This window comes from Psammomys obesus, unplaced genomic scaffold (assembly GCF_907164565.1).
Source record: "Psammomys obesus unplaced genomic scaffold, mPsaObe1.curated_primary_1811, whole genome shotgun sequence".
Taxonomy (NCBI): domain Eukaryota; kingdom Metazoa; phylum Chordata; class Mammalia; order Rodentia; family Muridae; genus Psammomys; species Psammomys obesus.
This window is the reverse complement of record NW_026596051.1, coordinates 18208434-18221535: the sequence shown is the minus strand read 5'-3', so window position 1 is coordinate 18221535 and position 13102 is coordinate 18208434. Positions and strand designations below refer to the sequence as shown.

Here is a 13102-nt window from a genome sequence, read left to right as displayed (position 1 = left end):
AGAAGAGATCAGAGCACACACAGGGATGACCCTGTGAGGACACACGGAGAAGACTACACTCAAAGCTGCCCTCAAGGGGAGTCAGCCCGACCAGGCAGGTCTGTGGGAGAGCCCACCTCCACAGCTCACCTTCAGTGTACACAGCCTGGCATGGGCCTCAACGAGTCCACACAGGTATGCACCCTTGGGCCCCAAGGAGACTACTGGGCATCTCATGGCCCAAGGCAGTCCTACCTACACACTGCACACACCAGTAAAAACATTTCTCTGCCTCCTGGGACCAAAGAGAAGGGGAATTTGCTTGGCCACCATGAAAGCCCAAACAAAGTGAGGAGCTTCTCAACTCCAACCAGGTGGCTCCTGGGTCACCTTTCGATCATCCCTCCTCCATTTGGTGTTCAGCAGGTGGAGGTTGGAGGGGCCTATTCTCAGGGTGCCTCTCCATCCTCACAAGCCCTGCAGCTGTTCACTGGGAGTCCGGCAGCTGGATGAGGACAGTGAAGGCAAGAAGTCTTAGGCTACGGCAGTCCTGGTAGTAGGGTATACAAAGCCTGCGCTTTCTGACAGTCCTCTCTGAGCTGGCAGGCTCAAGCCCACAGTTTAAAGTGTCAGTGCTGCAGCACTGGCAAATGACAAAAGCCCTCCTAAACCTGAACATTTTAACAAGTATCCTCATAGACAGACCCCAGACCTAATTTGAACTTCGAGCAACTTCCGGTGCAGTCAGGGTTCTTGTCCTCCCCCACTAGAGTGGACCACTCTTTCCTGATGGGTCCTATTTTCACCCTGCCCACATTCAACCAATCAGGGCCTTTGTTAGTTAGCTCTTTAGGTCTGGGGATTGTAGTAGGAACATTATAAGAAGACCAACAGAGCTAACAAATATGGGCACAGGGAGGCCTGCAGAGACTGATGTACTGACCAAGGACCATGCATGGAGAGGACCTAGACCTCCTGCTCAGATGTAGCCAATAGGCAGCTCAGTCTCCATGTCGGTTCCCTAGTAAGGGAAGCAGGGACTGTCTCTGGCATGGACTCTGTTGCCTGATCTTTTATCACTTCCCCCTGATGGGGTGGCCTTGCCAGCCCACAGAGGAAAAGGATGTAAGCAGTCCTAATGAGATTTGATAGGCTGGGGCAGATGGTAGAGGAGGAGGACTCCCCCTTTCTGAGAAATAGGGAGGGGAATAGCGGGAAAGGGAGAGGGGGGTGGGACTGGGAGGAGACCAGGGAGGGGGCTACAATCGGGATGTAAAGTGAATAAATTATAAAAAATAAATTAAAAAAAATTTTAAATAATTAAAAAAAATAAATCCTGTGTAGCTGTCTGTTTTACCTTGTTTAAAGTCAATTCCCAACTGACAACAAAGTACCCCCGAGCCGTACTCTTTGCTGTCTGTTCACTTCATTCTTACCAGGACAGGGACAGGAGAACGTATCCAACAACTGCCTCACTGGCTACAATGCTTGCAGGACTGCGCAGCCACAGCTGCTGGTCATAGGGATCTGCTCAAAGGAGCAAACCGCCAAGGCTTGCTTGAAAGGAAAAGCTGGGGAAGTGGATCCCCAGCAGTGTGGGGAGAGAAGGGTGAGCAAAGCTACAACACACCCCTGGGAATCTACAAGACTGCTGGAGGGCTGGAGTCAAGCTCAGGAAAGACCGGAGAAAGCCCAGGAAGAAAAAGCTAAGGCTGGAGAACTGACTGCCTCAGGCATCGAGGGTGCGACGTCACTATCCCATCAGGAGCCAGTCACAAAGCTAAGCAGGAAGACACTTCATGGGCACATAACAAAGAATATGCTCACAGACTCTGTGAAGGAGGCCAATTAACAAAGGCTCTGGAGGGGAAAGAACACTCTCACCAAGATGCCTGACTTTCAGGTATACTGAGTTGCTCTCTCTGGTGTTATCCAGGAGGCTCGACATGGATAGAGGGCACATGGGCACCCCGTGTCGTGCCAGTCGTTAGGCACCAAGTCACACTTCATGGCCAGCTCCTGCTCTTTCACCTTAGGCCTGGCAGATCACCCTGCCCCTGCCCATAGGTTTAACATTCAGTGTTGTCACAAAGGCTCCGGAGGGGGGCATTCGGTCAAAGTGTCTACCCCTTCCAAGCGGTGGGAGTAGATCAGCATGCAGTTACCTTGACAAGATTTCTCTTACATTTTTGCTTGTGAGCCTAGCCTTCAATGGCTGCGCCATCATCTCTTCAGCCTGACATCTCTCCCAGATACAGCCACTACAATTCAGCAGCTGCTCTCCACCCCCAAGTCTCTTCATACCAGCCTTCCTTTCATTAAGGAATCCACTACCTGCTACTCCTCACAAGTCTCTCACTCTGCAGTGTGTCTGGTCTCTTCCCAGTCACTCTTCTAAACCACACCCCTGTCTACATTCATCACCGTGTCTTCTCTTAACTCAGTAGCTATGGGTCTTTCCTGAGTTAGCCCATGCACACTGAGCCTCCCGATCACATGACTGCAGTGTGTTCTGTGTCCCCACCAGATCCTGGCTAGTCTAGCTGCCTCCCAGCAAATTGTCAACCTTTTTTTTTTTTTTTTATTTTTCGAGACAGGGTTTCTCTGTGTAGCCTTGGTTGTCCTGGACTTGCTTTGTAGACCAGGCTGGCCTCAAACTCACAGAGATCTGGCTGCCTCTGCCTCCGAGTGCTGGGATTACAGGCGTGCACCACTGCACCCGGTGCAAATGGTCAACTTAAGCCACTGTTGACATGACAAGAATCAGGAGTGCATGAAACCTCACCACTGACTATCTGCAGCCTCCAGCACTGTTCCCTCCCTTTCTAAACTCTCATTTCCAGGCAGTTTAGCCCTCTGACCTCCCTTCTGTTTCTGACAAACTCCAAGCCCAGCATAATCCTATCCTTTATTTTTATCTAAAATGTTAGGACATAAACTGAGCATGCCCAGAGAATGAATCTTCTGAGCATGTGCTCCCTAACATTACACTGAGCATGCTCAGGACTGTACTTCTCACCTGAGCATGCTTAGGGATGGGATACGCCTGAAAGAATCAGACTAACTTTGTAACCTATGTTTCTTTAATTGCCTTATAACTTATATTTGCAAGTTTTAGGCCCATGTTAATTAAAGCCTCTTAGTGCTTCTCCAGAGAACCGAGGAATGTAAAAGTTCCTGACGTTAGCCATCTGTGAGGGCAGAGATAAGGAAGAGAACAAGCAGAGATCTCTACTAAATGGGAAAAAAAAGATGGGCTTTGTTTGGAAACTGGGCCAAATGGCCCCAATCCTTCTCCTAACCTTTGATCCAAAGCCTGTAACCCCCACTCCTCAGAACAGACATGGGATGAGTTAATCACCCTCCCACATTTAACTGTGGATGGCAGGAAATTCCAAACTGACTTGAAGATCAGATATTTACGACAGGGCTGACTGGACCTAAGGGTGACCAGAACTAACCAATTATTTTAAAAGTTAAACATTTCATCCAATCCTAAATTGCCAAGAAGTCAACCCCAGGAGATTCCCGCCTTGTGCCTTTTAAAAACCTAAGGTCTTTGTCTCCTGGTGCCACTCCTAGCTGACCAGCAGGGGTGACCCCATTGCACAATGGTCAAGAGGAGTCTCTTGCGTTTTTGCATCGATGGATGATTAGTTTCCTGAGTTCTCTTCATACCTTCTTATATTTAGGCTCTTGCTGGGCCTAACACGCCCCATCTGAGTGCCTACAGACCCCCCATGCTTCCTCTGCGCAAGAGGGCACTACACTGGGAACTCCCCTGTGCTCTCCTTCCCCCTCTTTGCTGTTCCAGCTGTGCTTGTTCTGGCTTTGCCCTTGTCAAGATGAGATCCACTGCATTCAGTTACAAAGCTTCCTGCCAGAACAACCTGCTAAGATTTTATTTTATTTTTATAAGTGAAAAAGAACCATATTGAAAGCTGGTAGAAGTACAACTTTGTTTGTGTGTTGCTTTAAATCTACACTTAGTTGCATCACTGTTATCTATGGCCATCTAGGGAGAGAGAGCGGGAGCCACCCTTCCTTCTCTGGTACAACTCACAACGAAACATCATTAAAGCTTAACAGGGCTCTGGGACAAATCCCCATCTACGCGACAGCCACAGTCTTTGCTTCACCCCCTGTGCTGACCAGCCTTTGGAAGGTTTGAAAGAAAAAAAATTTTAAACCAAAATATGTACAAACACAGAAAGGGTGCTTTAACTATAAATGTCTCTGAGAACAGCTTCCCAGAAACAAGGAGGGAAATGCTGAGCCTTGCTGTGGCCAGTACACCCTCATCTCAAACAGCACCACCTTCATTGAACAGAGCCCTAGCAGGAGCTGGTTTTCTCCTCTTAAGCTCTAAACTTGGATCCCACAAGAAACCAAAGGTCCTTAAGGGATACTGACCATTGACAGATCAGGTTCTCTGAGGCAGTGATGCTCAGCCAGCCCCACCAGCTTCAGGCAGGGACCCTAAACCAACCCAGGGATTTGCCAGTGAGGTCCCCAAAGTGAGCCAGACCACTGTGCTTTTCCAAGCCTCTCACTTCAGACACTGAGATGACAACTTGGGATCCGAAACACAGTGGGCTTCAAAACAGCTGCTTTGGAGTCGCTCTCTAACCACCATCATGGCCAGGAGCCAGGGAGGGAGGAAGGCCCTACCAAAGCTGGAAGAAATCACCTTCTTGTTGTTACTACCTGTCCATCACAGATTCTCTGACAGAACCAGCCAGAGAATAGCCTAAGGCCAGGGCGTAGACCAAGGCAGAGACTGCAGAGCAAGACCTCAGTGCAGTGCAGAACAGATCTGCTGACAGCCTGCAGAAGCCACAATGGGAGTAAGCCAGGGCTGTGAGTGGCAACTGGTCGTGTTACAGTGAAGCCACTCCTCCTCAACTCCCTCCAGCTTACCTTTTTGTCCTCTTTGGTCTTTCTAACATTTCGATGGGGTCCGAATATGTTCTGCATTCCAAAAGCTTTCCTGGACCAGTCCCTCTTCTGGGTACTGAGCGGGGCCTGTGCAAAGTTGCCCTCCACCCGGTATCGATCTGCAGGAATCTTACTCATGGGAGGGGGCAGAGTGCCACAGTTGACACTCGACCACCCATCCGTAGAGTCTGTGTAAGACTCCTGGTCACTGGCATGCCCACACTGCCACTCCTGCAGCACATGGCCCGGGAGCCACCTCTGGTTGAAACCACAGCTGGAACCTGTGGCACCCCTCTTAGAAGGGGGTACAGAACTCCTCAAGGAGGCTGGAGGGACCTCCACGTAAGACGTAGGTCCTGAATGCTTTGTTAAGTCCCAGAACCTGTCACTGTGCGGGCTGGTTTCCAGTGGGGAGCCCACCTCTGAGTCATGGCCGAAAGCTCCGTTCCAGGGTGCACTCCAAGGCTGTGAGCCCCTTCCACTCACACCTTCCCACCCTGGGCTGCTGCCCTGGCCATGCCTGCTCGAGCCCCCGCCTAGGTCAACTACAAGCACCCTGTTGCTCTTCTCTTCCTGGTTGAAATTGCCAATGCCGCTGTCGCTGTTGCTGCTGGTGCTGTTATTCTGGTGGGCATCCGCATCTCCATCTAGAAAGGCACGGGCCCGCACACCCTCGATCAGTTCTCCCATGTCTCGGTATAGAACAGAGATGAACTGAAGCACAGGGAGGGAAGATGCTGGGAATTCCAAACAGCCGCTCGTGTCTGGGTCTGCAGTGCATGCAAACCCAAATCTGCGTGCAATGCCTTGGTGGATCTTGTGATGAAACAAGTCTGGGTCCACCATGAACACGTGGCAGGACGTCCTCAGGGCACCTTCATCCTCCTGCGCCAGGCCCCCATCATCGTTGGTCTGCATGGTCACCAGCCCGAAGAACCGCCTATCATCTGGGCACACAGCACTGAATGCCAGCTTCTCGGCAGGGTACTCGGCCACCACGCCAGCCCTGTCAGTGACCAGCTGCACACAGTCATGCATGACCTTCATGGTCACTAGGGAATGGATCTTCTGCTCGGCCCGCAGGCGGCGCATGCAGCCACGAATAGCTTGTAAACTGTCGTGCTCCAGGTTGGAACTTGTGGAAGGGAGCTCAATGGAGCCCAAATAGCCCACGACCATGGCAACGTTTAAAATACTTGCATCTAGTCCAAAGTCGTCATGATTGTCCAGCCCCACAGTGAATACGGAATCATCATTGATAACTTTTGGTACCTCTTCCTTGGAGAGCATGCTGAGATGTGGAGAGCAGAGACTGTCCTGGCCAACATCAAGCCGCAAAGCAGCTGACTCTGACAGAGACCTCTGCTTCAGCTTCCGGGGCTCAGTGCCACTGGCACAAAGATTTGGGCTTTCAAAAATCATGTTGAAAATCCCACCAGACTGCACCTCTTCTACAACCCTCTCTGCCCTGTTTATACCCAAAGCCTTAGAATCAAGCTTAGGCCTCAGCCAGCCTTTCCCCTCATACAGGCCACCTTCTTCATCGCTGGAACAGGACTCCACATGGCTGGTGCCCTCAGAGATCACCATGTGGAGGACTCCGGAACACTTCCCAATTAGTTTCACCACATCTTCATGTGAGGCTTTCTTCACATTGATTTCATTGATGGCAAGTATCTGATCCCCAGCCCGGAGGCCCACGAAATCCGCAGGGCTGCCCCTCATGACACAGCTGAGCACACAGGGTGCCTGTCCTGACAGGGTGAAGCCATAGCCAGCTCTGCCTCGGGCCACTTCCACACTCCGCACCCGAGGGGGTGCAGGGCCAGGCTGCCGCTTCCCTGGCTCCCCTGCCCTGTACATCCTGTTGTACTGTCAGAGCTGATCGCATGTCCCGCTATTCCAGGGATTCCATGTTTCAAGGAATGCTTGATACTACCAAGATTTTTGTCTTGAAATGTTGCCCTAAGGAGGAAATGCAAATACCTTGTTATTAAAGAGTCTGTATCTCTAACCCTTAGTGGCACTACCTGACTCTACAAGGTAATTAACAATAAACACACACACACACACACACACACACACACACACACGTCTCTACAGTCACCACAAAAAATGTCAAGGTGAAAGGAATCTAAACCTGGTGGCTCTCGGGCTCCGTTAAGAACCCTGTTATCAAAGTGAAAAGAGCCTTCAAGGTTTTTGAAGAGGATGTACATTAGAACAGCCTGATGGCCTCTGTATTCAACCTGAATGGAAAGCAGCTAAGGCGCAGGCCCAGGCTCCCCTGAAGACTCCATGGAGCCCCTTGTAGGTCCAGTGTGAGAAACGGGGGCCTGCTGCTATCCTGCAGCCGAAGGCCCCAAAGATCACCTAATGCTTTTATCTGATCACAAGTCCCTTCTACAAAATGTTCTCCCATATCCCATGACTCTCCCACAATTAATTAATTGTGAATGTTTCCCAGCACTATGCTGGGAAAACACGTAAGTATGAAAGAACCTCAATCAATAAAACCATGGAGGTCATCCAAGAGAAGAGATAAAAAAACAGCAATTGAACAAAGCAAAGCAATGGTATACTGATTTATTCCAGAGTACATGACTTCATAAAGTACTGGTTGTCACTAAAACCAGGCTTGAGATTCTAAGGTATTTTTGTCTTTTTGGCTGTGAGCCTTAGCCTTTAATGGCTGAGCCATCTCTCCAGCCCCTCAAAGGTATTTTTTAATCATCCTTTAGAAAGGGTGTGACTACTTTAATCTAAAGAATACAAAGCCACTATAGAAAAATTCTGTGATTACAGTTGCTATTAAATGAACTATAAACCTGAAAAAAGGTTAAAAAAACAGACCTGTGTCAGGGTCCCCAACACCACCCAGCCCAGTGATCCACAGGACTCTCAGGGCTTGGCACAGACACACACCAAGGTTAAGACTCATTACAACAAAGGGACTCAAGGTAAAATCACCAGAGGAAAAGATATACAGGGATGCCCAAGAAACCAGGCATGAGTTTCTAGAACCTTCTCCCAGTGGAGTCACACAGGACATTAAGTCCCTCCAGCAAGGACCTGTGACAACATGCATGTAAAATGTCTAAACAGGAGCCCAGAAGAGACTTACAGTCCAGGATTGTCTCTGGGGTAAAGTCACACTGTTGTCCCCTATACAGCAAAACGAAAATTCCAGACTTCCAAAAGAAAAGCAAGTATGAAGGGCACTTGCTCAACTATGTTCATAGCAGCTTTATTCATAATAGCCAGAATCTGGAAACAACCTAGAATGTCCCTCATCCAGAGAATGGATAAGGAAATTGTGGTACATTTACCCAATGGAATTCTACTCAGCTATTAAAAACAAGAAAATCATGAAATTTGTAGACAAATGGATAGAACTAGAAAAGATCATCCTGTGTGAGGTAACCCAGAACCAGAAAGACATGCATGGTATATACTCACTTTTAAGTGGATAATTAGCCATATAATATAAGATAACCATAGTATAATCCATAGACCTAAAGAAGTTAAATAACAAGAACTCTAGAGAGGATTCTTAATTCTCATTCAGAAGGGCAAGTAGAATAAACACCGGAAGCAGTTGAAGAGAGGGAACAGGACGGGAGCCTACCACAGAGGGCCTCTGAAACATTCCATCCAGCAGGGGATCGAAGCAGATGTTAAAACTCAAAGCTAAACTTTGGGCAGAGGGCAAGGAGTCATATGGAAGAGTTACAGGATAGAAGGACATGAAAGGGACAGGAACTCCATAAGACCAACAAAGCCAAAAATTCTGGGCCCCGGGGACCCCGCAGAGACTGATGCACCAACCAAGGACCATGCGGGGGGAGGACCTAGACCCCCTGCTCAAATATAGCCAACAGGCAGCCCAGTCTCCATGTGGATTCCCTAGTAAGGGGATCAGGGGCTGTCTCTGACGTTAACTCTGTTGTCTGCTCTTTGATCACTTCCCCCTGGGGTGAGAATGCAGGCAGTTCTAATGAAAATTGATAGGCTAGGATCAGATGATAGGGGAGGAGGCTCCCCTCTTTCTGAGGCCTAGGGGAGGAAGATGGGGGAGAGGGAGAGGGAGTGGAACTAGGAAGAGAGAATGGAGGAGTCTATAATAGGGATGTAAGGTGAATCATTATAAAAAAAATACATTTAAATTAAAAAGAAAAAGAAAAGCAAGAATGGCCATAAACCACATTGTCTACACAGCCATTAGAAGCACAAGGAATCTTGCCCACCATGCAGGTAGGCGCCATCTCAGTCTGCAGGCTTTCTTGGACAGGTGTCTAATGCTGAGAACTCTACTGCTTAAGACTCTTTCAAGATTACCTTTAAAAACAATACAGGGTCTTGAGGAGGTGACTCGGTTGGTGAAGTGCTTACTGTGTAAGTACAAGGGGCTGAGTCCCATCCCTAGCACTTACAGTTAAGAAAAGTGGGCCATGCAATTCATGCCTGTAGTTCCTGTACTACGGAGGAAGAGACAGGAGACAGAGGACTTGCTGGCAAGGTAATGCAGCCTGACTGGCAAGCTACAGATTCAGTGAGAAACCCTGTCTCAAAACACAAGGTGGAAGCCAGAGGTGGTGGCATACACCTTTAAGCCCAGCACTCAGGAAGCAGAAGCAAGCAGACGGTGAGCTCAAGGGCAGTCAGGGATACACAGCAAGACCCTGTCACAAAAAAAAAAAAAAAAAAAAGCACAACTGGCCTCCATATGCTTCACATGCACATAATACAAACATGTACTTGAACATATGCAAACACGTACACACACATATACAGTACACACAAAATAAAGATCAATGCATATATATCTATAAGCATCACACTCGGAAGGCTGAGGCAGGAGCCTTCTGTATGGTCAGCCTGGACTGCAGAGTGAGACTACGTCAGGGAGAAAAGGCAATACAGTCATGGCTGGAATGTGGCAATCCAAACTACAATAGTGAGCCTGGTGTTTGCACAACTCACTGCTGAATTAATTACTCTCTCAAGACAGTCTTGTGTTGTGAGATAGTTTCCAGTAAAAAAAACTGTGAACATCTTCCAAATGATTTACAGACACACCAAGGCTAAACAGCTGGAGGCAGTGGGAAGAGCATCAGGAGATTGCAGGAATGGTACCAGGACAGTGAGGGCAAGAGTGCACAGGATACATGTTTGAGTAGAATTACTCTTGGTGTACAGGAGCGAAGAAAGAATAGTTTATATATGGCATCACTTAATATCTAAGTGATGCCAAATTCATAATTTAAGTATTTATTACTCATTAATAAGATGCACATGATTGGAGCTGGGAGTATAATCCCACGATAGGAGTATAATCACATATGATCAGCATATGAGAGGCCCTGGGTTCCACCACACACTGAAGATGACCAAGAAGCTGTTTTAAGAGCTCACTGGATCTTCTCTGAAGAGTGATGGCCAGAACTGTGCCCCTAACACATCTGCATTCTAATGCCCACAACTTGTGCATGTCCCCTCGCTAGGTACAAGGCTTGGCAAATGAGCTCAAGGTAAGGACACGGAGATTGAGAGACAGACAACCCTGCTTTCAGAAGGGCTCCATGACTCCTGGAGCCCAGGAAAGGGATGGGAAGATGTACCAGTCAGCAGAGACAGTGTGTGCATCTGGAGGACCCTTGGGCACGGCCCAGCACGTAAGATGGAGGCAACAAGGCCTCCAAGAAGAGCCAGCCCCGTGACACTTTGACTTTAGCCAGGTCACTCCAGATCCACAGGTCACCGCATGACAGGCTGCAAAGCCACAGCCTTAACGGTTTCTGCTCTGACAGCTCCAGAAGCAAATACAAGCAGCTGCAGGAGACACACAGCACAGGATGCTGGGCCTGGAACAGCGCTGCCCACAGTGCCACTGCGAGCGTCAAGTCATCCTTGCCATCTGCTCCAGGACCAGAGATCAGCAGTTCGAGGCTGTCTTCCTCCAGAGACAGGAAACACCTTGCTCCTCTAGACAAGAGTCCACTGAGCCTGAGACAGGCCCTCGCCAAAGCCCAGCCTTATCAGCACAGGTGCCGCCAAGCTACATTCTCCAACAGGGACCTACCCCCAGCAGACCCCTGTCTACCCCTTACCCTCCCCCGTTGCAATCTCACCCCCACCTAGCAACACCTGTGGCTGTCAAAAACCCACCTGGCACCACCCACACCAACATCTACATCAGGCACACACCAAAGACCAAAAGTTGTCCCACTGACAACATGCCACGGGCTCACACTGACCTCTCAACTACTGTAGCAGCCTGACACCAACCCCACCTCCTAGGCATTTTCTGAAGAACGCTGTGGAGGCTCAAACCTGTCTTCCTACCAATCCATCCTCCTGACCCTGGAAGACCAGGAGCTGGACCCATCAAGACACAGTGCAAAGGAAGGATCCAGCAGGTTCTTAAGCCACATGGCCACCTCTAGGCCATCTGACTGCCAATCAAAGCTGCTGCATACAGAGCAAGTGTCTGCAGTGAACAGCCCTTGACTAAAACCTCCTGGGTCCCGGCTCCTAAACCACACAGTTTACACTGGCACATGTTCTGTCTGCCATTCCATGACTGTCACCAAGCAAGGCCCAGAGCAGCAAGGTGAGAAAAAACATCCCCTTTCTGTGAAGACCTCTCAGGCCACGGACCAGGGAGCCATAAGGCCTCTGCACCAGAGGCCACCACTGGCTTCTGACACCTGGTGCTTCGTGAATTACTTCCAAAAGCAGTGGCAACAAGGCCCTTGGCTACCCTCAGCCAGGGTGTCCTTCACCTTATTCTGTCTGTTTCTCCTTAAGGACCCAACTCCTGGCTAACTGAACTCCAAGCCCCAACTCTGAGCTCTCCCCTAAAAACCTGCTATAGCCGGGTGGTGGCAGTGCATGCCTTTAATCCCAACACTAAAGAGGCAGAAGCAGGCCAGCCTGGTCTATAGAGTGAGTTCCAGGACAGCCAGGGCCATACAGAGAAATCCTACACAAATCCCTCCGTGTAGGATTTGTCTCAAAAAGAAAAGAAAAAAAGAAAGAGAAAGAGAGAGAGAGAGAGAAAGAGAGAGAAAGAAAGAAAGAAAGAAAGAAAGAAAGAAAGAAAGAAAGAAAGAAAGAAAACTTGCTATGACCCACAAGCCACACACCTCATACAGAAAACCTCCTCCCTTTCCCTTCCTTATATCTTTTCCCCAATACATGCAGCAGCCTCCTTAGGAAATTCAGACCCAAGGCCTCAAGCTGTCCCCATTATGCTTTCCCAGTCACATGGCTTTCTAATACCACCTCTGTCACATGGCATCCTACCCTTGGCATAGGGCTCTGGGTCCCCTCAAGTCCCTTACATCAGTGTCCCCAGCCCTTCAGTGTCCCTTTGGTCCCCTCACTGTGCTCCCAGGCCTCTGAAGCCTGGCCCTGCCTTTCCTTCCAGCTGCAGCTCATGCCTGGCCTCTCTCTCTTTTGACAGCCTCCCCTCTCATTCCCTTCCTTTTTATCTGCTCCAACTCTATGGGACCCAGCTATGTCCACATCCCCAGGGATCTCCAGTTCATGGCCTCCTATATGCTTATCTCCTGCAGCATGTCTGAGGCCAAATACCTTCAGACACAGGGCCAGCTCCCCAGATGTCCGATGACAGCAGCCAGCCCATGGGGGCCCCTTAAGAGAGCACTCCAAAACCATGCCAAGGACATGCAGACACCAGAAGGTGCCACCTCAAGATAAAGTTATTCAAAGAATGACAGACCACCACAATAGATAATCTCCTAAGCCCAAAACATGGGGCTGGATGGTGGCCAGCCGTAGCACACAGCAGAGCAAAGGGAGCCAGAGAGACTTGGAGGCCCTGTCCCTCAGCTACATAGGAGGAAATCTAAGCTGGATTTATCTGCAAGGGGATAGGAGAGCCCCTACCTCAAGGGTATATATGGGGTTGTCCAACTTAAATTATAGGTTGTGTGTGCATAGAAATTCTCTTCAGTGAACCCTGGCTGCAGCTGAAACTGAAGCCAGGTGCCAACATCTGGTAGGCTGTCTGGCCTTGTTTGACTTTTTAAAGAGGGAGGAGCTAAGAAAAAGAAACCTGGAGAATAATGGGAGGGATCATGTAGCTATCAAAAGAAAGAAAGCCAACCCCTACAACTCAAGGGACATGGGCTGCTATGTAAGGATAAGACAGCAAGGG

At 49.2% G+C, this 13102-nt stretch overlaps 1 protein-coding gene across 3 annotated transcripts in view; it reads right to left on the bottom strand.

The window, feature by feature from the left end:
* Positions 1–6877, bottom strand: part of Rgs12 (regulator of G protein signaling 12) — an 87113-nt gene extending 80236 nt beyond the window's left edge. For all 3 annotated transcript variants that reach the window (XM_055624191.1, XM_055624189.1, XM_055624190.1), the window contains exon 1: positions 4900–6877. In XM_055624191.1, the coding sequence (XP_055480166.1) occupies positions 4900–6780 (1881 nt within the window). In that variant the 5' untranslated portion in view covers positions 6781–6877. The remainder of the gene's footprint in view (positions 1–4899) is intronic.
* Positions 6878–13102: the final 6225 nt, after the last annotated feature.